At 31.9% G+C, this 26,463-nt stretch overlaps 1 protein-coding gene across 3 annotated transcripts in view; it reads right to left on the minus strand.

Moving 5' to 3' along the window:
• Positions 1–247: 247 nt before the first annotated feature.
• The window catches only part of LOC111686390 (adapter molecule Crk), a 94,557-nt gene continuing 68,341 nt past the window's right edge, over positions 248–26,463 (minus strand). For all 3 annotated transcript variants that reach the window (XM_046945070.1, XM_046945030.1, XM_046945114.1), the window contains exons 6-7: positions 611–787; positions 248–553 (exon numbers count right to left, since the gene is read on the minus strand). In XM_046945070.1, the coding sequence (XP_046801026.1) occupies positions 278–553; positions 611–787 (453 nt within the window). In that variant the 3' untranslated portion in view covers positions 248–277. The remainder of the gene's footprint in view (positions 554–610; positions 788–26,463) is intronic.

A 26,463-nucleotide genomic window follows, 5' to 3' on the forward strand; every position in this document is an offset into this window, starting at 1 on the left:
TTTTTAACTATTGATTTCGGAAATACGCTTTTTTAAAATCCCATTTAAAAAATGAATGAAAATTGCGTAAAGTATTATTTACAACTTATTCATAATTTTGAATGAGATTTATGTAAATATAAGAAAATTTTTATAACATGTTTTTAATAAGTGTGTGACAAAATGCTCTAATTTAAACTTAACTTTTGTTGTTTGCCTTTCACGTAATATACACATGTTTCTCTTTTTCAAAATAAAAAAAAATACATTAATGTTAAAAATTAAGTCGAAAGACATTTTATTCGCCCCAATCGGTGTTATTTATCGTATGTCCTTCAACTAATTGTTGTTGTGGTGTCGTGGAATCCTTACTGCTGAAATCACTTTCGTCTATAAATTCCACATGGGTAAAAGGAAAGTGACCCTTTTTGCCTTTATGCTCACCTTCCCATTGACCGTTTATATTCGTTTTGGTGACTTTTATTATATCTCCCACTTCTAGTTTTAAAGCGGTTTTGTCATAAGCATTGGGAACTCTAGCCTGCTTAACCCGAGCAAATGCTGGCAATTTTCTCTATAAAAATATTTAATTATTAAATTCTACTTCGTTTTACCAACTATAAAAACTTACGTTCAAATCAGATTTCTTTAAAGTATTGCTTAGTTGGTTTATTGTTGAAGCTGTTGGTGCAATATCGCCGCCAGATGAAACTCTTGGTTGTCTAATGATACTATTGCTACTACCACAATTACTGCTACTCCCTGAAGACGCCCGTTCCAGCAAAGTTTCATCTACATTCTCGTCATACTAAAAATAATTACAATATTTCAGTTAAATAATTTTTACACACATACATAATAAAAAAATATTTATACATAATAAAAAATAAACCATTCTTACTGTTTTTGCTCTGCTTGTTTTTGACTACTAATTGGCTAAACCAAATTTCTTGAAATCTTGAGGTCGAGGTCTCACGCCCATATTAAGAAAATATAAAATACGTAGATTTCAGAAATTATAACAACTAGAGTCCTCAAATTTTGTCGGAGCCACTTTAGTGTCAATATGATTATTTAGAATAAAAAGTGGGCGGACTAGCATTAGAGGCGTGGCACCTCCCATATTAATTAAATACAAAAATTCGTTTTTACAGTTCAAATCTGGGAGCTTAAAGCCCACACATGAATTAAATAGAAAAATTTGTATATCTAAGAAACTATTAGAGCTAGGATATGTAAATTTGACATGAAGAACTTTGACATTCATGTGAACATTTTCAGCAACGGGCAGACTTTCAATGGGGGGCTTGGTACGACATATATGAGTTAAATACAAAATTTCAAGGTATACGAAATTTTGTATTTAACTGTTAGATAATTAAAATTTTTCATAGGTAGATAGAAATTGGCGATGGATAGAAATTGGCTAACTTGCAATAATTTGCTTGGCATCTCTCATATGAAACATATTGTTCATCTGGAAAACTATTGTAGTTAGAATTTTAAAAATTGTTAAGTGTTTCTTTTTAATAGAACAAAAATATATAATTTTAGCAAGTAAGAAGAAAAATTACATAATTTAATAACTTAATAAATTATTTTTTTTAATTATTTCAACTTTTTTCCATGTGCCGAAAAAGACGTTTGGTCAAAATTTCATCAAATTATCTTGAAATTTTTGAGCCTTACAAACATCAGCACAAACGTAAAATAGTGGTGAAGGGTATAAATATCCCGTATAAGAATAATATAAGAATTAACAAAAAACTTCTAAGAATCGATTTGTATGAAATTTACACAAAGGTACTATTAGATATTAGGTCATACACAAATTTTCAGCTCTATCGGTCAAAAACTGCCGGACGTAAAGGGGATTAAATTTTATATTTTTTCATACATTATATTATTCAAATAATTGTAACTTTTCACCCAGTAAATATGGTAAAAAGAGTCTAAATATATATGTCTCCATTGTTTCCACAATTGTTTTAAAAATATATTGTTTAATAGTTGTTTATAAGAAATATAAAAATAGTTTTTATTTTTTTTTTTTTTTTGCTTAGAAAAAAACTTTTACAATTTCCTTAAGAAGCTTTAAATTCGACCCATATTTTCATAAATATTACATGAATAATGTTAAGTATGTATCTTAGCATTTCAATGTAATAACACACCTGATTTATAAATATTTTTTGAACACGTTCAATTGATTTGTTGAAATTCCACTATTTATAAGGAATGTATTGAATACACATATGCGCCACTCTTATCACGAATGATCTTGTCAATGTTTAGTGTTCAGAACTAATACTACCATAGTTCTGGAAGATCTACCAAAAAATGTTTCCATAATCTTTAAAATTTGTATTAATTGGTTAATAAAACTATCCCCTTCCATTTTTCTCTAAATGTTCACTTGAATGTAAAAGTTGTATATGTAAAAATTTAATTTTCTGCATAATAACTAAATATAAATGCATAATAATTCAAATGGAAAGATGAACATAATGATATCTTGAATAAAGACAATGAATAAACTTACAGACTCAACATGGATATAATTAAAAGAAATATATAGGATTTTGAAAAGTATAAGGAAGGTGAGCTCAAAGAAATCCTTCAGCTGATTCAAAATCAGAACAATGTAAATAATAATAACGAACAAAATAACAGAGCAGTAACCCAATTACTCGACGACGAATTCAGAACAGAAAGAAAAATATATAATTATTAAAAAAACTTTACCATAAGTATTTTGCCGTAAAACGGGATTCAAAACTAGCTATGCCATATGGCATAGAAAAACCGAAAGGATTAAGTAAATTAGACTGTATTATTACTGAGAGAATTTTGACAGAGGGAAGACTTGTATCGATCCTTAATCCGACAACTTCAACCACAAAACATGGAACACAAATTGATTGGGCTTTTCAAACACACCATTGAACTATGTAAATGCAAAAAGTATCCAACAATTCATAGTCATCATGATGGCATAGTAATTGTCATACAGTGGAATATATTCTAAAAATGTATGATGTTTGGAACACACAAAAATATTGGTTCTATACCCACCTTAGTATACCGATCGATTCAGAATCATTTTTTGAATCGATTGAATCGTTCTTCCGTCTTTTCGGCTGGCTGTCCATGTAAACCTTGTGCGCAAGGCACAGGCCGCAATTTTCAAGATAATTTGGCACATGGACGAATGAAAATGGTTGAAATTGGTCCATGATTTCACCTAGCCCCCATACAACCGTACCTCCCGGGCTTTTTATGCCATAATTACTTTAAATATACTATTATATGTAAGTATAAATGACACTGCAGATTCGTAATGATCGGCCCTTATTTGACCCTAGCACACATACGAACCCGCTTCAAAAAATGTCTTAAAAGTATAAACATACTTTATTCATAATTTTTAGGTGTTTAAACGATTTTATTGGCTGGTTTTCAATACAGCTTAGGAGAATATTAAATAGTTTTGGTGAATTTGGCTGTTCACCACTAATGCGATGGAGACAAAAACATACGAAACGAAATATACAAAAAATAAACAAAACAGAATTCACATAAAAAGCAAAATACACAACTCAATGTAACCAACAGACATCCAAACATACAAGAACAAAATACACAGTCCAATGAAACCAATATACTAACATCCACACATCAGATATACAAACGACTCTAAAGCTAAACCGTATACACGGCTACACGTAGCCGCTGAGAAAGATTGCAATTGAACATGTATTTCGGAAACTATTTTAAATTCTTATGCCAAGAGTTACACACAATATTGTGCTACATAACATACTATTATGGAGAGAATTTCCATATAATAAACGACCTGGTAAACACTAGAAAACTTTCGTTGAAAAACTTTTATTATACTATTTTGACGTTTCCTTGATGTCTACGCATAGAAAATTTTGTTTCAGAAACTATGTATTTATTAATTGCATTGATTTGTTGTTGTACGAATGAGAAGACTAACAAAGAAAAATAAGTTTACGAGTACGCAAAACTCCGTACCGCGAAAGAGATATATGATATTCTTTCTCTCTCACGCAAAATGAAAAGTTTCACAAAAAAGTTTCCTAATGTTGGAAGGTACTTATAGCTCAATATCTGAAGAAAAAGCCAAAGTGGGTCGTCCACCCAATACGCGCCTACTCGTGGGAATCACATGGAAAAAACAACAACAAAAAACAAACAAACAAACAATAAAAAACCCGAGGAATGCCAGTTGGGGAAACCTAAACTCGTGGACTGCAAACAGCCTGCTACCAACCTTCTGGTGATAGCACGGCTAAACGCAGCGAGGAAATCTTGTCCGTAGTGGCAATCACCTCATCAGCTGCAAAAGCCTTAGCTGGTACGCCAGCAATCACCCCTACCTCGGGCACTGCGGACCAAGCAGTGACCCCCGCGACTTCTGGACAGGTTGGATCGTCGAACTCGATGTCGGGTCTAACAAATGCTCCCTCACGGCTAACGAAAACCCCCCTAGTCGCAAAAATCCATCTAGGAAGGCTTTTGTTCAAAAGCGTGCCGCCATGCGTTCAGTCGAGCGACTTGGAGTTAAGTCGGTCGATGCGCTTACCACGGACGAAAAATCGTCCCTAGATTGAACTAAAGCCCTACTGGCTCAGCCGGAGTGTTCTAACCCTCCTAAAACCTCAGATGCAGCGGACCAAGCTACATCTGAAGGGCCTAAACGGCAGCGATCGGAGGAAGAACATGCTCTTCAGGCAGTCCCACAGCCGAAGACTAAACGTCAGAAGCAGTTCGAGACTCGTATAGTCAATAGACCCTACAGCGAAGTTGCTAAAAACCCGCTAGTTAGGGCCATTGTTCACAAGAGTGTCAACGACGGAGCTATCTTCGAGGACAAATGGTTGATAATTCGTCAAAAAATGCTGGAGGTGTATTGGAAAATTCTCAAAAAGAATCCCGGTCCATCTACGCAGAATGATGATGCTGGCTGGTACCAAGGCCACATCAAACTGCTGGCGTGCACGAACGAGCGCTCAGCAAACCTGCTTAAGTTGGCGGTTACGTCTATAGGCCCGGCGCGAAACTTGACGTGATCCCGGTTAGTGAGATACCTCGCAGACCGAGATCAATCACGGTTATTCCGGCGGAACCACACGAACCAGAGGCGATTCTGGCGTACCTTCAGAGCGGAAACCCTGACCTACCTACCCACAATTGGAAGGTAGTTAAGGTCACCGAACCTGAAGGTGCTAACAGAAAGGCGGTCGTGGTCCTTAACAATGAATCGTTGCCGTTACTCCGAAAGAAGCAAGGCAAAGTATACTACGGATTTGATAGTATCAAGCTGCGCGTCTACCGGGGTGACGACAAACTAGACCCCAAACCGGTAAGCACGGACGGAGGGAAGGTAGACGATACCACTAACTCTGACTCCCAATCAAGTACAGACTTGATTGGGAATCTATTTGATAGCCAGGGCGAAGTGATTGACGAAGACCAGCTTCTGAAAACAGACCCAGAAGACGCCGACGTCACAATCGTCTACGATCTGACCAAGATGAAGGTGATCCAAGTGAACCTTCACCACTCGAAAGCAGCTTCGGCTGCATTACACCTCCACCTTGGATATCAAGGGGAGGATATAGCGTTGATCCAAGAGCCGTGGACCCATAACGGCAACATACTTGGAATCAACGTAAAAGGCAATAAAATACTATACGCAAAAGGCACAGGTAACATTAGATCTTGCATACTTGCTAAAAGCACCCTAAATATCTTCATTCTATCTGATTACAGTGATGAAAATACAGTAACAGCAGCATGGGAAACAGAGGAATCCACAATGTGGATCCTCTCCTGCTATATGGCGCCAAGTAACACGGTCGTCAAGGCAGTAAGTGCAGCAAACGGAAAACGCATCCCTGTTATTATAGGCGCAGATGCAAATGCACACCACACACTATGGGGTAGCACCAACATCACCACACGAGGTGAGTTTGTTCTAGACTTCATTTTAAACCATAATCTTGAAGTAGTAAATAGAGGTTCAGAACCTACATTTGTAGTTGCAAATATACAAGAGGTACTGGACGTAACGCTTGTAAATACAAGTCATTCGCACATAATCCGAAAATGGAAAGTATCGGAAGATTGTTCCTTTTCACATCATAGATATCTCGTATTCTCGATAGAAAAAACACAGGAAAGGAAAACCCCCTTTCTAAACAGAAGAAAGACAAGATGGGAAGAACAAAATCGAATCCTGACAAGTCTTCTTCAAAATACGTCGGAAATAAACAATACAGCAGATATTGACAGAGCTGTAGACAACCTTACACACTCTCTTAATCAAGCAACAAGAAGAACATGCAAACCTTCGATACCAAAGGGTAAAAGTAAACCTCCTTGGTGGTCCTCGGAAATAGCGAATACTAGGAATAAATGTCGCAAACCTTTCAATGAGGCCAAACGATCAGGCTAATGGTCCACATATAAAGCCTCATTGAATAAATTTAAGAATCAGGTTAGGAATGCTAAACGCTGCTCATGGAGAAGCTTCTGTGGTAGCATCGAAAGCTCTTCATAGACAAGTCGTTTATGCAAAATCCTGTCTAAATCACAAACCGTTCAAGGCTACATCCAAAAGCAAGACGGTGAGTGGACAACGTGTGGACAAGAATCCCTACAGGAATTAATGGACACTCATTTTCCAGGTAACTTACCATTGGATACTACAATGGAAAGACCACAAACGTATTGTCAAACCCCAATCGGAATCACTATAGACGAGGGAATGATAAAATGCGCAATAAATAGCTTTAACCCATATAAGTCACCGGGTCCGGACGGCATAATTCCAGCTGACCTGCAATATAATGCAGAATTAGTTATACCATGGCTACTTGAAATATTTCAAGCCTGTCTTACATGGTTATACGTAACAGAACAATGGACCAAATGCAATGTAAAGTTTATCCCCAAAGGAGGAAAAAAACGCATACTAAGGTAAAGGATTATAGGCCCATAAGTCTATCGTTTCTGCTTAAAACTCTAGAGAGAATCATTGACGTCCACATAAGATCGTCAATAGATCCTATGCTCCTATCCCCCTCACAACATGCCTACACCAAAGGCAAATTAGTTGAGACGGCCCTACACTCATTAGTGGGACATATAGAAAAGTCCTTGAAATTTGGTGAATACACGTTAGTGGCCTTTCTGGACATAGAAGGAGCCTTCAACAACGTCAAACCCGACATCATCATATCAGCTCTAGAAGAGCTTGGTATTGAGACATCAGTGATTAAATTCATAAAAGACCTTCTTCATTATAGGATTATCCGTTCTAACATGGGAATGGCATGTATTCAAAGAATGGCAATCAGGGGTACACCTCAAGGTGGAGTCCTATCACCACTTTTATGGAATGTGGCCATAAACAGCCTACTAATGAAATTGGACACCCAAAGATACAAGACTGTCGCATACGCGGATGACGTTGCGGTAGCAGTATCAGGTTTCCATCTAAATACGATATCTCAAAGACTCGAATCAACACTCAATCTACTAAGTAAATGGAGCGTTGATAGCGGTTTGAGAGTAAACCCTAGTAAAACCGAACTTGTACTCTACACCAGGAAATACAAGATCGAAAATTTTACCCTACCTCGACTAAACGGAGTCGTACTCCCACTTTCGAACAGTGCGAAATACCTAAGGGTGATACTTGATAGTAAACTATCATGGAAAGATAACATCACAGCCAGGGTAAATAAAGCCTTAATGGCAATGTGCATTTGCAAGAAGGCCATATGCAAAAGATGGGGACTAAATCCCAAACTGGTAAACTGGATCCATGAAGCGGTTATTAAACCTATTCTATTTTACGGGGCTGTTGTCTGGTGGAAAGCACTGGACAACAACTCAAATTGTATACTTCTTGATAAGGTACTAAGAAGGATAGCAATCCTTATAACAGGAGCACTGAGAACAACTTCCACTAAATCTCTATTCGCAATGCTTAATTGGATCCCAACGGATCTGATAGCCAGAAAACAGGCACTCATCACTGCCCTCAGACTCGATGCCATAAATGCGTGGACATACAGGCCATACGGCCATGCGGCCATTATCGAGGAAACATCTTTCCTCCCGGACAATATTGATTACTGCACACCCAAACCTTTCCTCCACAGGGGCTTCGGATACACAATATCCGAAAACTCTTCACTGGAGGAGAATAGTTCCCCAAGAACCCTCCTAGTATATACAGATGGTTCTAAAAAAGGGGAACGAGTGGGAGGTGGCATTTTCATCCCTGAATTTCGAACCAAAATAAGCTTTAGGATACAGAATAATTGTAGTCCACTACAGGCTGAACTATCAGCCATAAAAAGGGCAGCAAATGGGCTTTGGTACTACAGAATATCAAACAGAGATATTCAAATTTGTACCGATAGCCAAGCTGCTATCAAATCCCTGATTGGTGTATATACTACATCTAAACTAGTCCAGGAATGCCGGGCATCCTTAACAGAAGAGACATTCAATAATCGTGCTCAAATGGCAACTATATCGCTGATGAATTAGCGAAACTAGGAGCCTTAATGTCCGACAGGGACATAGACATCTTTTGCGGAATACCGCTAAAAGCCTGCAAGACCATAATAGATGGAAAGTTCTATGAAATTTATCAGACAAGATGGCGAAATGAACCAACTTGCATCAATACCAGGAAGATAATGCCAAATTTGGACAGTAAACGCACGTCATATCTTCTGCAACTAAACCGCCCTCATATCAGCAACCTTGTTGCTGTCATTACGGGGCATATCTTATTGGGAAACCATGCAAGAAGACTTGGAATTTCCCACAACGACTTCTGTAGAAGTTGTCAAGATGAAGAGGAGGAAGAATCTATTGAACATCTTTTCTGTCAATGCCCTGCGCTAGCAGATACTCGAACCGTATATCTGGGAAAACGACTATTTGATGACTTGTCAGAACTATCCAGTCTATGACTGGATAATATAAATGCCTTCATCAGGCACAGTAACTGGTTTTAGGACCACCAAGCCATAATTAAGGCACTCACCAGTCCACAAGGACAGACCTCTCAATCTTCTCCTCCACTTCAATTTCTCTTCTATCACTTTATCCTAAACTATCTTCTACTACCCTCTACTCTCTTTTATATTTTACTATCTTTACAGGTATCACAAAGGGACCAACAAGACCCATCTTTGCAGCCTAAATACCTAACCTAACATATTTTGATTATGTATTTCATACTTTATTTTCTCCTCTTCTTAGATCTCCACAGCCGCAAGATTGTAGTTGTCTTTTTACAAATTCATTTTAAAATATAAATTTTTAATTTCTTATTATATCCTTCACCTTCGTGAGAAGGGTATATATAAGTTTGTCATTCCGTTTGTAATTTCTATAATATAATTTTCCGACCCTATAGAGTATATATATTCTGGATCTTTATAGATAGCGGAGTTGTCCGTCTGTCTGTGTGTATGTTGAAATCAGTTTTCAGAAGACCCCAGATATCTGCGAGATCCGAATTTTCAATAATTCTATTGGAAATACGAACGAATAGAACGCTATTTAAAATCGGTCCATAAATAACGAAGATATGAGTAAAAATCCGAGACCACCTCTGAAAATTTCATAAAAAAAATTAAATTTTTCGTGCATGCTTATACAAAACAATAATAAACAAACAAAAACAAAACACAGTATCAAACGGTAAATTTTTTGTTATTGTGGTTTCTTGTTTATAAACACAAATCAAAGAATGAATATAACGTTGCGTTACGTTGTTATTGACTAGAAACATGAAATTAAGTACGTAGAGCCCGGATTAGACGAGAACACATTAAAGGGACTTTTTGGTACTTTTCTTCTACATAAGGTACTTTTTTGAATTTTCTATAATATTGAACCTAGAAACATGAAATTTAGAATGTAGGACCTTGACTAGGTAAGAACCTATAAAAAGAGACTTTTTGGTACTTATTCGTTCTATAAAAGGTACTTTTTCAATTTTCTATAGTATTGAACCTAGAAACATGAAATTAGCATGTAGGGCCTTGACTGGGTATGAACCTATAAAGGGGTATTTTTTCGTTCTACAAAAGGTACTTTTTCAATTTTCTATAATATTGAACCTAGAAACATGAAATTTAGCATGTAGGACCTTGACTAGGTAAGAACCTACAAAAAGGGACTTTTTAGTACTTTTTCCTTCTACAAAAGGTACTTTTTTGAATTTTCTATAATATTGAACCTAGAAATATTATGTAGAGCCTGGATTAAGTGGGAACCCATAAAAGGGAAGTTTTTGATACTTTTTCGTTCTTCAAAACTTTTTAAAATGTCTATAATATTGAACCTAATAAAATGGGCTACAATTGTTATTTTTTGATTTTTTGTAATAAAATTCGTAATGACTGTTTTTTAACACATCATGGTGAATGGTATATAAGATTCGGCACAGCCGAATATAGAACTCTTACTTGTTTTATCTAAAATTGAATTAATTAATTAAGTTCATTATTATAGAAAATTCTAGCTTCTCACCTAGTTTCTCACCTAATCCAGACACAACATACTTAATTTCATGTTTCTAGGTTGAATATTATAGAAAATTCAAAAAGTACCTAAGTAAGTCTAATCCGTGCTCTACATGCTTAATTAAATGTTTATAAGTTTGTTATTATAGAAAACTCAAAAAGTACCTTTTGAAAACACACTGCCTATATCAAAAATCAAAAGTGTACCAAGTGCATACGGCTTGGGCACTCTTGGTGTAAAGCATCATATCCTCATTGTTTATTGTTTCGTTTGGGTATTCATGTTCAAATGTTTCAATAAAAGAAATTTATAACCAGTGATTAAAATTACTAATATATTAGTAACCAAAATGCATATTTTCTCCTATGCATACGTATGTAATATTAAAATATAAATATATTTTCTGAATATAATATATTTAACTGCTCCCATTCGAAATATTTCTAGTATTTTTGCTAAAAAGTAAAACTTTACTGAATACTGAAAATTTTTACAGTAAACAGTAAAAACTTATTTTTACTGCAATTTTACTGGTACTGCAGAGTGCCCATCTATGCCATATATACAGTGTCTTCCATAAGTATTCGAATTTAAGTATAATGTGTGCCCTCGCGAAGGGTAGTCATCTTGACGCGATGCGAGGGCTTATGTGTGTTGACTCATGCAGGCCGTGCTGGTAGGGTCACCCATGCCAGAAGGGCTCATGACGAGCACAAATGAAGATATTTTTAATAATCTGATTCTATCTTCTGATCCTGTTTATCTACTATAAGGAAACGTTGGATTTGCTACAAAACGTTGGCATTTGAAAATATTCATGAATTTAAAGATTTACTTTATCTTTTAGATATGGACTACTGTGATACCGATTATTTTACAAAATTATATTAATTTATAAAAAAAAAATAAATAAAGACTATTTTTATATAAAATAAATACTTGTTAATTTTTTTTAGGGATAAAGAATAAAAGATTAATCGTAAAAAGTGGCTGTAAAATTTCATAAAAATTTAGGTAGTAAAACATGCCTAACAAATGTATGGATGAAAATAATTGTACTAGGTAAATTCTCTAAAAGATGTTGAGTTTTCCCTAATTAATTTGTCACTTAAAAAACATTAGGTAGGCATGTTATATATCAATGGAAAGGTAATTTTGTCTATTTTTCAAAACTGTATATAATTTTTGAAAATTAAAAAATTCGCGGAATACTTTTTTAAAAAAAATTAAAAAATGTTTTTTATTCAGTTTTTGCGAAGATACAAATTTTTCAAATTGCAATAAAAATTTTATTTATGAATATTTTTTGATGAAATTTTACAGTTAGGTAGATTTTTTTACTCAAAATCCAAAATTAAATAAAAATTTCGAATTTTCTTATTAGAAATCCCGGAATTCCCAAAAAAGTTTTAAAAAATCCCAAAAATGGGATTTTTGGTTTTTTGCCTATTATATCCATACCAGGGGCGGGGTTATCGAAACCCGTTACAAAATGATTAAGAACATATTGGGTCATATAAAACAGGTCACTATAATTTGATATCGACTATGCGATTTGAGAATTTTTGCTCAAAATTGAATTTTATATAAAAAAAAGGGTTTTTTTGGATGGATCTGGTCCCCTCGGTATCAAAAATTTTTAGGTTTTGTTTCATTTATCGTATTTTATGTAAAGTCAGCTTTTCAAAAAGTATAAATTCTATATACATCTTCTTAGAAACTTTTTAGATAACTTAAAAAGAAAAAGATACTTTTTTCCAAAAAAAAATGGCAAAAAATCGCCTTTTTTTAATTTTTTAAATTAAAATGCCTATAACTTTGGACTCAGTCATGATTTTTACATAATTCTTTCACTGCTTGATATATAGACTTGTTGTTAAGCGAATAAAAAAAAATGGCGAAAATCGGAAATATTTGGACCCGCTATTATCAAAAAACTAAAGTAAGGACGGTAAAAATTTTAAAATTTTAATTTTCAAATGCGAATATCTCCTAAACTATAAGAGATAATTTACTGCTACGACATTTTTTATAGTGCTCGATGAGAAGATTCTATATACGAAATTTTTTTTAAATCGGAACTCAAATGAAGAAATAAGATCGTTTTAAAAATTTAACATAGCCGAGGTGTCCTAATTTGAGGACCCCCCGCCGGGCCCCTGGTTGGCCTATAAGGTCCAAATTCAAAACCTAAACTCGACAACACCTCCTTTTTGTGCATACCAAATTTCATTAAAATCGGATTAACCGTTTAGAAGTTACCGAATTATTTCCCTCTTTTTTTTTTCCTATACCACTGTGCACTGTATGTAAAAAATTTTGGGCCTATTTTGATCATAGTAGATAATATTTAAACAGATATCAATATTTTTGTGTTAGGCCAAAATGATATGGTGACATTCAGCCTAGAGGCCATTGGTTTCTAATTGAATTATCTGGATCTTAAGTCCCTTTTCGTACCACTAGGGTCGATATTTTTCGACAAAATTGGCTAGTATACATTCATGTACATATTAGCATTAATATATTTTAAATTTTCAAGACATCGTAGCGGTGTACAACTCCAAAACACGCCTTAACAAAACGTCATTCTATACAGTAGATTTTAGTTTTACTACTCATAACATTCACGATTATGTTGCCCATTACAACAACACTGTATGTAAAAAATTTTGGGCTTATTTTGATCATAGTAGATAATATTTAAACAGATATCAATATTTTTGTGTTAGGCAAAATGATATGGTGACATTCAGCCTAGAGGCCATTGGTTATAAAAAAAATGATTCCACTATATGAATGGCGTTTCTTCGAGGCATGCTTTGGAGTTATAAACATCCACAATATATTGAAAACTTAAAATGTATAACAGCTGATATCTAAAACAATATATAGAAGACAAGTTTCCCCGAAAATTTTGACCCTAGTATTATAAAAATGGACTTGAGTTCCAATAAATTGAATTAGCGAATTAGCGATGGAAGAATGACTCCAAAATATATATCTTGAAACGTTTAAATACAGATTCTTGTAATAAAAAATATTATTTTTAAATACTCCAAGGGGTATATTAAATCCCAATAACACATTTTGGTTTTATCTCTGGAGAAAAAGGAGAAAAAAATACAAATATTGCCAAAAAACGCCATTTTAATTATATTACATAAAAAGATGGTACAAATGCCCCAAAATTGTGGACCAAATGGTCCAAAAATATATCCATTCGGTTGATAGTTACCCCTTAAATTAATTTTAAGCAAAAATACCATTCGATTCTAATTTTTGTGTTTCGTAAAATATGGTCAAATATGAAATACAGGAAAAATTCGAATACTTTTGTGAAGTAATTTTATGGACTTTTTTTAAATAAAGCTAAATTAATTTAAGTAAATGTGATTTTTTTAAATTTTAAAAAGCGTGATATCAAAGCTAAGGACTGTCTAGACAATTTAACAAATTAATTTATTAATTTTGCAAACATAATATGTTATTAAATTTGGTTTCTTTTCACATTATACTTAAATTCGAATACTTATGAGAGACACTGTATGTAAAAAATTATTTTTACAGGATATATTTAAACATATTGTTTGTAACAGAATTGTTTGGCATCAATCCAATTTTTCCAAGTTTTTGTGAAAATAAAACAAAATCTCTTTTATTTAAAACCAGGTAATCGTAGAAGGTTTACAGGTTTTTTATGTAAAAGATAATGTGCACGTAGTGCTTGTCGTAGACAACATCAACTGAGTAAAACAGAGAAAAAAAACTTAGTTTGGGGGCAAACAATATTTAAGTCCCGTTAACGGTTTACTCGTTAGAATCTTCCAACAAAGATGTATAAAATTGGCATAACATTCTAACGTTGGTAAAAATAGTATTATTCATTAAAAGGAGCAATTACCAAATTGCAGCTCGCAACAAACTCGCTTAAACAAGGATGATATGAAACAAATTCAATATAAAGCAAGAAACAATAACAATAACTTTGTAAACAGGTAGTAATGCATTAGTAATGTCCAGGGATGGCAAAATTGGTACGATGGTACTTTTTTGATACTATTTGATGTGCAAAAGTACCGTGATACTCCCGAGTCTTATTTGATACTTTCAGGTCTACAATCTTAATATCCGATTATCGTTTAACCGGTAGTAAATCTGTCTTTTAAAATAATTTTTTTGTATGGGAACTTTCAATAAATTGTTTTGAAATAACAAGAGAATTAGAACATGGGGATAAAAGTTTCTTTAAAATTTAAAATACTTTTTAAATTTTTTTGGCACTTATTCTCGAAAATGCATCAAGTAAATGATGTAGGAAACAGCTACTAAAGTACTCTATAACTATAGTAGCTGTTTCTCTTCAATGTTATCAGACAAAATGTTAAAATAGTTGTGACTATGTTAGACGCTTCTATAGTATTATTCGCTGAGTTCGAAATTTACTTCATATTTTCTCTGGAATCTGAGATATTATGTCCTGAGTTTTGAGAACTCGCAATTTTTGTCCCTTTTCGAGACTTATAACTTTATAACATCGGTCAGTAACGAAAGAGCGAATGTAATAGCTTTAAAGGGAAGGGAGCTAAAGGCAGTTAAACTGACGAACGCAAAACCATTCGACACAACAAAAGCTGAACTAAAAATATGGGTGAGAGAATCCAATAAGACCTCTTGAAATAATGAAACAGTGGGTAGAACCACGAATCTTACGGGGGACCCTGATAAGAGCAAGACGAAAAATCTCCTCAAAATGAGCAAGTCTGAAGTTAGTATGATAGTAAGTATTCTGAGTGGACAAACTCAGCACATTTATGCAAAATTGGACGTTCGGATTCAGACGTATGTAGAGCATGTGGAGAGGACAGTGAAACTCTAGAGCACTTTCTTTGCCAAGCGGATTTAAAGCCATTCGAAAGCTGCAATGTTTTCCAAAACTGCGAGTTTCGACCCAGCGCTTCAGAATGCCGAACAGCATCTCTAAGGGACTTGAGTCGGGAGATTTTGATGGACAATCAAAGAGTTTGGGTCCCATTACTCGATAACTACTCTTAGATTAACTTTGCCAAAGGTTTTGGTCCATTATCAATCTGAAAATCGCAATGAAGTAAGTTGTTCTGTTCAATGTACTTAATCCTATGGTTCATTTTGTTGTTCAAAAATGTCCCAGAAAGTAAAACAATCCAATTTTATTTCCGTTTCAACATCAGGACTTTCTCTACTCACCAAAAATCTTGCCCACAACCTTAATTGTTTGACCTCCATGTTTTTTTTAAGCCTTTAATGCACGATCATGTAACCGCATATGAATCCCGCAGTGACATGGCACAGAGTTTACTTAAAGTAATTCGATTTTTTTACAAATTCTGTACAATTTTGGATAGAATATTGAAATAGATTACGCAAGACTAATAAAAAAACAGTTTTATTTATAAACGGGTCCACATTTTCCTTCTTAAATTCAGGCAAAGTATGTGAGGCTCAAAGGCTGAAGGAAATATTATAACATATCCTTTTAGTGAAGGCCCAATAATGAATGGAGAGCAAAACTTTAAGGGTGTGGCCATGATTTTTTATGAGAAGGGTTAGTCCTGATGTTGAAACACAAACAGAGTTGGATTGTTTTTCTTCTTGGGACGTTTTTCGCCAACAAAATGAATTATATGATTGAGAACAACGAACAGAAAAACTAACTTTATTGCGATTTTCAGCATGATAATGAACCAAAACCTTTGGAAATGTTGATCTAAGAGTAGTTATCGAGTAATGCGACCCAAAATTATTTGATTGTCAATCAAAATCTCCCGACTCAAGTCCCTTAAAGATGCTGTTCCGCATTCTGAAACGCTGAGTCGAAACTCGCAGTTTTAGAAAACATTGCAGGTTGCAAATGGCTTAAAATCCGCTTGGCATTAATAACGAACTACACTAGTAAAAAATCTATTCCATAAAGGTGTTTGGAACTCAAAAGGACAACGATTATCATTAGAACATCAAAAAGTTCCTTAAGTTTCGAACAGCTATTTATGGAGTTAATTCAGTTATTATTTTCTTGTAACTCACAGCGAAATGGAATTAAACTTTTGTTGTTTTCTTTATTCAAAGGATAAACGTTTTTGAAAATGGTTGAAATAGGTCCATTATTTCGCCTCATAATTACGTTAAGTGTTCTGTTATGTCAACAGAAATCAGTGAAACTTTGTTTTATGGAACTATAAACGACATTTCTGGTTTTTGCCATTATCGGGCCTTATTTGGACCCTTCCTCTCATACAAATTCCTTTAGAAAATGACTTGAAGATCGAATAAGCATAAACATTATTAAATTCTGAATAAATAACTTTGAAGTTGACGCAATTTCCTCCGCCAAAAATTTAGAAGGATAGGCCCATATTTACCCATATTCCCCTATAAGACCTCTTATAAAAATCCCGTTTTTTCAACAATAAATAAAAATATTCCGAACTATGCTAAAAACAAATTAAATGCTTATTATTTAAAAAAAATCACATTTTTAACATATTGCCCAACTATACATTCATAATTGCTAAAAATATTTTTGATTTCTTCGAAAACAAAATTGGTAAAAGGCGCTGATTTTTCCAAAAGAGCGCTAAGTGGAAAAAAGCTACTTTTATGCAGCGTTTAAATATGCCGCAATAGTACAAGATTTCTTTTGTACGATTATGCAATAAATATGTTTAAAACCTTTAAAATTTTCAATCACTTTACTACTAGAAATATTTGTTCTGTTTGCAATTTCTTTCGGCAGACGCAAAATATTTAAAAAAAATCAAAATATATTTTTCTGTTTTAGCAGCGCACGCACACAACAGTCAAACTACTATTGCCATGGAAAAATTGTGCAATAAATTGTGTTGGTTCTACTACTGCCAGTAGCAAAATGAGCAACTGCCAGTTGCAATTTATCGTATTTTTTACAATATGGCGGGTCTTTATTTTATATTCAATACATGTTTCAGGTTTTCTTTGTGATTTGCCGTGCTTTTTTATTTCGTTTGTTTTTTAAAAAAAAAACAGAAATTAACTCAATGTTTTTGGTCTGTGGGGGGAAATGGGGCGAGTCAAAAATCACTGTTTGTTCTCTTTTATGACTATTTGGATAGATAGCTGAAACTAGGCATAGATATAGTAAAATCCTAGGTCAAATCCTGACGTAATGTGATTTTTGGACTGTGGGCGGAGCATTAGGAAGAAAAATGACCGTTTCAAATTTATATTTTTTAACATTTTAGCTTATATAAAGCCCTATTGACATACTCAGACAGAATTGCTAAAAACAAACTAGTAAGAAGTTATAGTCGGGCGAGGCCGACTATATAATACCATACACTTGTAAATGAATAACATGTGATTTAGTTTTCATAATAAAGCATTTAAGTTGAATTGTACCTTGCCTCAGATATACTTAAGCCATTTATTGTTAATAAAACTGTGGATATTTAAGTAAAATTTTGAGAGGGGCTTTTTATAGGAGCTAGGGTCAAATAAGGCCCAATAATTATAAAGTTCTTCAGGGTCATCAAGGCTAGTATTGAACTTGGTTTTGCAGCTTTTTGTCGAGCTACGAGTATATTAAACATAATTATGAACTTAAAAGCCCTATTTGGCGGGTTCAGTTGTATTGGGGCCTAGGTGAAATAATCACGAATGTTAACTATTTTCAATTGGATTTGTGATGTTTTAAATCATTAAATGAATGTAGGGAATATGCTTTAAAAAGGCACTATTGTTCTTTCATAGTGACATAGATAATGATGATGGGGAAAAGAAAAATTAATTTTGTAAAAATAAAAAAAAAAAAAAATTTGGAAAAATTAAAAGAGGTGTTACTTGAGGCAGAAAAAATGAAAAAACCTTAGAAATTAAATGTTTAAAATTGAGTTATCAAGCTTAATAAGCTTGGATATTGTTAAGCATGGTAGACATTTTCTGATGAGGAGTTCATTAAAAAATTTTAAATAAATGTTTTCAGAAAGTTAATTTTAAATTTATCAAATTATCTTCCATTGTCATGCAATAGTGTTATTCTGCGCATGACCAATTTGGGCGTCTTTAGATATTAACGATCTTTGTCAACTCATTTATATGTAAGATACGTAGACAAGAATAACAAAGTTTTCTTAGACTTTACAAACGTACAACAGTTGATTGATCTCTGCAATAACTCATTTACATTTCATATAACTAAATACAATTTTGAAATCCAAGTGAAATTAATAATACTTAAAAGTGAATTCAATTGTATTAATAAAATTAATATGGAGGAATTCTGAAAACAATTTAGATGATTTAATATATCCAGAACTTAAAAAAATTATCATAAATGTTTGTAATTTTTTCAATCTTCTTATTTTTTAGCAAATTTTTTTTTCGGACTTTAAATTTTTTTGTGTTAAACAAACGTTGTTTTTCTAGCCTTCTTAAAATTTTATATATTGTTTCTTACCAGTTTCTAAAATTTAAGAAAGTCTAGAATGTCTAGATGTTTTTCTTAAATGTAAAAGGTTTAATTATTTTATTACATATTTTGTTTTTAACAAAATTCAGATCATTTATATAAATTTTTATTTTTCACAAAATATATAGCTGGTTTTCCATTTTTCTCATTTTTAATACATGCATATATTTCAACCTTTATTGTAAATTCCGCTTTTTGGTATTCTTTCCGTACATTTTATTTCAGTTTACACAACTTTTCGTTCAGTACAGTTCTCTCTCACTCACCAATACTACTACAATTTTAGCTTTGGACGTCCCTTATTAAGAACCAAAATCAAGAATAACTACCCATATACGCATACTGTATTATACTCATAAAATATTCAAAATGCGAGGTAGAAAATTAATATTTGAGTATGAAATATTTCTACTGTGGTATGGTGATGTCCTAATACATAATAAGAACCAATAGTATACAATTCTAATAACATTCACGCAGTACTAACTCAATAGTTTATAATATATATATATATATATAGTATATAATATATCAATATTATAATATATTCAAAATAAAATAAAAAAAACAATAGATTTCATGTTATGTCAAATATGATAAAATCTTATAGATATATAGGATAAAAAAACTGTTAAGAAATGACCTAACTTAGTCGTACCACTACTAAAATATCTTAAAATTGTTATTTAAATATATAGGAGTAATAAAAATGTAAAATTTTATAAAATAAAATATATAAAATATTCAAAAAATTAACAAAAAACTAAAAGTGCAAAATACTTTATTGACAATACAATGATAATGAAATTAACAATACGTTCACATTTTATCAAAAATCTCGTTAATTAATATCACGATTTCACTTTCTATGGTAAAAAAATAAAATATAAGATATTATTTAAAAAATACATCAAACAAATTGCTTAATTTTGCAAAAATAATTGATCAGATAAACGTTTTTTCTAAAATATATAGGCAAATTTCTTAAGCTACGTTCAGACCTGTAAATATTTGGTCCAAATTTTTGTTATAAAATATTATAAAGTTGCGTCAAACAAATGCAATATTTATTTCATGTTCAGACATGAATAAATATTTGATGGTATTGTTTTTATCAAACAGAGCAAAAATAATTTGGTTCGAACACACACATGTTTTGCAGCCACAGTATATCGTATATTTTCATGCAAGAAAAAAACAATTGGCAATTTTTTTTAATTTTAACTATTTTTATTAGGTTTGAAATTAAATTTTTATAATAAAGTGTATTATATTAATATATAACACGATTGAAAAAACTTTGTCGAATCTGAACATAAAATATTTCATGTTAACATACAGCAATGCGGATGATTTTCATAAAACAAATTGATTTGCTAGCAAATAAATATTTTCTCATCGTTTCATCAATGTGAACACCAAAAGTCAAATAATTTACGTCATTTTGGTAAAATAATTATTTGATCTTGCAAACCAAATGTAAGATCAAACAGCGTCAATGACAGCTGTTCTTTGTTTATTTTCTGAAAAAGAGTGTTATCACCTCATACAAAAATGTAAATAGTCGCTTATATGACTGGTTTTATTTTATTTTTTATAAAATATAAATCTGAGACAAAGTTGTGACATTTAATTGAAATTCAAGCAATTGCGTAAATTAATGATAATTATTATTTTTGTTGTTTGTTTTGTTATTTATTGGTTGGTAACAACATATATATATATATATACTATACTATATGCATCTATAGTCTAGTTTGCAGTCTAGTCCAAGGGTTCCCAAATTACAATGAAATAAGAGTATCTCGGAGTATGAAGTTAGGCCACATTTCATAATTCAAGGACAAGCTTATCGCAGATTTAGTTTGTCAAATTTTAAACAAAAGTGTTCTTATTTGGAAGGACTAAAATAATATATTTCCGAAAGAGAGGAGACTCTTTATTCGTCTTCAATATGTTAATATATGTAATTTTAAATATAAATATTCCATTCCGACATGATACACAGATTTTAACTTGATTTTGTCGACCAATATTATTAAATTAACATCAGAAAATGCATAAATAGTCAAAACCATGCAGTAAAATTCACAGTACTTTCGCAAAGAGTTCAAGTCATATATTATGCGGATAAACGTATTCCGCAACAATATCGAATAAGTTCGACTTTCTTATATTATTTTCCCGAAAAATTAGCTAACATACTCAGATTACTCGTCTGCAATCGCAAAAAATTTTGCAACGTGACTCTTTAAGCACATGTCGACGATATTTGATGAAGAAACCTTTTCGTTACCTTAAAGAAAAATGAACGTGAAAGATCTCACGATCATAAAATCAAACATCATGTTAACATTTCAACAATGAAGTCATTTTATCTTCAAAAACAGGCAATTGAAACTTCTCTGAAATATTAATTATTCTCAATGTACGGGAATTTTTTGACATATCTACATTTGTTTGACCATGGGATTTATGGACTATGACAATTTTCGACGAACAATTACATATTTAGAACAATAAGATATCAAAATATGTATGGGGGTGCACGAATTTAAATAAATTCCTCAAGGATCCGCGAAGTAAAAAACCGGGGAACCGCTGGTCTAGTCTATATTTAAGCTATAGTTTAGTCTATAGTCTTGTCTATACTCTAGTTTATGGTATTGTTTATAGTCTAGTTTATAGGTTATTATCTAGTCTATAGTTTAGTAATTAATTGAGAAATTATTTTAATTAATTTATTACTCAATATTTTAAACAATTATTTATTATATTAATGGATATAATTTTCAATTTTATAGATATGTAATTTAATGAAAATTATTTATAATTTGGTTATTTCGGACTTATAGCGATTTTTTTGAAATCGCTATAAACCGTTCCAAACAACCAAGGTTTTTCGCTACATTGACTATACTAAATAGCAACAACATGACAGTAAAGATCCACCATCTATCTCTTTTCCACTTGCACAAGGTATTGAAATGTAATTTCAATACATTGTGCAAGTTTATCTATCTCTTTTCCACTTGCACAAGGTATTGAAATGTAATTTCAATACCTTATGCAAGTCTATCTATCTCTTTTCCACTTGCACAAAGTATTGAAATGTAATTTGTATTTTTTTTTTTTGTGGTAAAATTTTGATGAAAAAAAATTAAATGAAATTTTAGAATATATAGAAGTTATTATTCAATGATATAGCTTTTTAGTAAATATATACACATATAATTTTGGCTTTTGGTTGCGCATTAGCTATTCTTGTTGTTATGTTCCTTTTTACCTGCAAACAAAATCTTGTTTTTTACTGTTTTATCCGTCAATTGCTTTACGAAATTATTTGTTGTAATGTGAACACGGGCAAACAAACTTTTACTATTTGTATTGAATTGTGTTTGGCTTTGTTTCTTCAAACAAAACGTCAAAATAGAAATACTCATTTTAAGCACATTATGAAATAAAAATGTATTTAATTTTTTGTTTTTAGGCAGAAATTTCTATGAAATCGTAAAAAAATAATAAAAAAAATAGATTCTTTAACGTTTAACAAAAATGTTTCATGTTTGGTGTTCACATTGTGTTTACACTAAGAAAATATTTGTAGGTTGACAAATAAAAATGTTTCACGAAAAACAGCTGATATTTTGTTTGCTCTTCAAAATATTTTGTGTTCACATTACAGCCAACAAATACTTGATAAAAAACGTCAAATATTTTATAGGTGTGAACGTACCTTTAGTTGATTCAATTCAAATATTCGTTGGGTTTTTCTTAGCGCTTGGCTTCTTGTTTAATTCTTCACTTTGCTTCTTGCTTGCACCTTATTTGGGTTTTTGTTCTGATGTTGATCAACGTCTACTCTAATCTACTCTATCACTTGTAATGGTAATTTGTTATTTTGCTTTTTTTTGTTAGATAGGTTATTGTAAAGTTATGTTTGTATTATAAAAAATCTTATTTTGGCCTTAATAAACAATTGTGCAGTTTTTGGTATAACTTGACAGCACAGTACAATTTAGCTAATATTTTATTAAGCCGGAGGTCCATACTAGGAGTCTTCGCGTCAAAGCATTACGTGCTTTTTATACCTACTTCACGTTCTACGCTTCAAGTTACATGCTACGATTTTAAAGAGTAAATTTTTTTGTTTTATTTTTAAAAAACTTCGCGTTTTTCTACAGCTTTTATTTATTTTTTCATCATTAAACTCATTTTAATTTATTAAAATTAATAAATACGCATTAAATAAAGAATATAAAAATATCAAAATCAGCTAACATGTTCGTGCGTCGTTTTTGACGCTTAAGGCCCAAACACATACAATATTTTGCGTCGAACTGCGACTGACAGCTACACAATGTAAAAAAAGAGATGCCCAAACGTTGCGTTGATAAAGTATGAACAAATAATTAAATGTGTTTAAATAATACAAATATTCAATATTTAATATAAAAAGTATTTAATTTAAAAATGGTGTTTTCCACACGCGCAAAAAAACACAAAAGTTTAAATATTTTTGATACTTTTACTTTTGTTTTTATTTTCATCTTTTGTACTTCATGTACAAGTTTGACGTATTGATAGGAACCGCTCTCATTAAAACACACACAGTAAACACCAAAGTAAATTAAAAAAGTAGCATCACTTGAACAGCTGACTTTTTTTTTAACTATAGTTTCTATAGAAAAATAAAATTAGTTGTCAAAGTTTGTTTTGAAAATTGTTAACATTGTTTATGTCGCCATTTTTAAATTGTGTTTTGCTATTTGTTAAAATTTGTGAAAAGTTGAAAAAATGAATTAAAAGTGGTTTTAAAGTAGTTTAAAAGTGTTATAAATTGTATAATATATAATAATATAATTAAATCCTTAATATTTTCAACTTAAAAGTAATATTTTATATTTATGTTTTGTTCACTTTGTTGTTAAAGGAAATTTTCTTAAATTTTATTTTGACACATTCTTGGATTATTCCAAAAACAAAATACATGTGTTTGTTGTACAACAAGAAATGTCGCTACTTTATTAATTTACTTTGGTAAACACGATCCAGTTCGACGCAAAGTATTGTATGTGTTTGGGCCTTTAGACCTGGTTTACACTGGGAAAGCATTCTAAGCGTAAAGTCATAAAAAATATAAATGCTTTGATTCTACTTTTTGACAGACGCACAGTGGTATAGGAAAAAAAAAGAGGGAAATAATTCGGTAACTTCTAAACGGTTAATCCGATTTTAATGAAATTTGGTATGCACAAAGAGGAGGTGTTGTCGAGTTTAGGTTTTGAATTTGGACCTTATAGGCCAGCCAGGGGCCCGGCGGGGGGTCCTCAAATTAGGACACCTCGGCTATGTTAAATTTTTAAAACGATCCTATTTCTTCATTTGAGTTCCGATTTAAAAAAAATTTCGTATATAGAATCTCCTCATCGAGCACTATAAAAAATGTCGTCATAGCAGTAAATTATCTCTTATAGTTTAGGAGATATTCGCATTTGAAAATTAAAATTTTAAAATTTTTACCGTTCTTACTTTAGTTTTTTGATAATAGCGGGTCCAAATATTCCCGATTTTCGCCGTTTCTTTTTTTATTCGCTTAACAACAAGTCTATATATCAAGCAGTGAAAGAATTATGTAAAAATCATGACTGAGTCCAAAGTTATAGGCATTTTAATTTAAAAAATTAAAAAAAGGCGATTTTTTGCCATTTTTTTGGGAAAAAAGTATCTTTTTCTTTTTAAGTTATCTAAAAAGTTTCTAAAAAGATGTATATAGAATTTATACATTTTGAAAAGCTGACTTTACATAAAATACGATAAATGAAACAAAACCTAAAAATTTTTGATACCGAGGGGACCAGGTCCATCCAAAAAACCCTATTTTTTTTATAGAAAATTCAATTTTGAGCAAAAATTCTCAAATCGCATAGTCGATATCAAATTATAGTGACCTGTTTTATATAACCCAATATGTTCTTAATCAGTTTGTAACGGGTTTCGATAACCCCGCCCCTGGTATGGATATAATAGGCAAAAAACCAAAAAATCCCATTTTTGGGATTTTTTAAAACTTTTTTTGGGAATTCCGGGATTTCTAATAAGAAAATTCGAACTTTTTATTTAATTTTAGATTTTGAGTAAAAAAATCTACCTAACTGTAAAATTTCATCAAAAAATATTCATAAATAAAATTTTTATTGCAATTTGAAAAATTTGTATCTTCGCAAAAACTGAATAAAAAACATTTTTTAAATTTTTTAAAAAAAAGTATTCCGCGAATTTTTTAATTTTCAAAAATTATATACAGTTTTGAAAAATAGACAAAATTACCTTTCCATTGATATATAACATGCCTACCTAATGTTTTTAAGTGACAAATTAATTAGGGAAAACTCAACATATTTTAGAAAATTTACCTAGCACTATTATTTTCATCCATAACGTTAACTCTTAAATTTGTTACTTATATTAAAAAATTATTTAGGTAGCTTATTAATAGGTAGCTTATTAAAGTGACCTATTGAGGAAAAATTCATTACATAAGGATACGTTAGACATATTAGGTAGAATATCATAACCCTTTAAAAAATAATTTAATTTAAGTACCTGTAATTAATATATAAGACAGGTTTATATCTGTTTGTAATTATTTGTAATTTTCTAACCATGGCGATCGTACTAAAAAAAATGATTTGTGCTCCATTTTATTTGAACACTCTTCAGCTCCTTTTCAAGATAAAGTGAACTTCTTATTGAAATATATTGAAACTGCACATAAAAATAAAGTGGATAAAACTGATATATGTAAAATTGAAAATTTTATAAAATCAGTTGATATAAAACTGAAGAGTGTTCGGTATTCCATTGCTAAATTTCGATCGAAATTTTCTGATTGGCTGGATGAATGTGTAGAAGTTGCTATTTGCGTATCAACTGTTGGTGCTCCCTGTAAGCAGTATGAGGATTTGAGCTCAAAATCTAAGAGGAAAAGGTTATCAACTTCACTAGAAACCTTATCTAACGAAGAAGTTTCGGACACTTTTAAAGCAATGTTAAGAAAAGAAAAACAGCCTTTGGATGCCATAAAAATTGCAAATATTCTTCAACCGCATCACCAAGACGACTGAAAAGAATTGTAAAGAGTATACCCACACCATCATCTGATACAACGTTCACTGAGGAAGAAGCTATTGCGCTTATGTTGCAGCTGGGATTAAGTCGTGATAACTACATAACGTTAAGAAAGGCGCTATCTGAAAAAGGAGTGGATGTTTTACCATCATATGACAAAATAAATGAAAAGAAGAAAAGCATTATACCACCTCCTATTGAAATAACTGATCGGAAGGCTGTTATTGGACTCGGCGCTCTACTCGAAAATACTGCTTTAAGGATTGCTTCTGACTTTTCTT

Source organism: Lucilia cuprina, chromosome X (genome assembly GCF_022045245.1).
Source record: "Lucilia cuprina isolate Lc7/37 chromosome X, ASM2204524v1, whole genome shotgun sequence".
NCBI classification, from domain to species: Eukaryota; Metazoa; Arthropoda; class Insecta; order Diptera; family Calliphoridae; genus Lucilia; species Lucilia cuprina.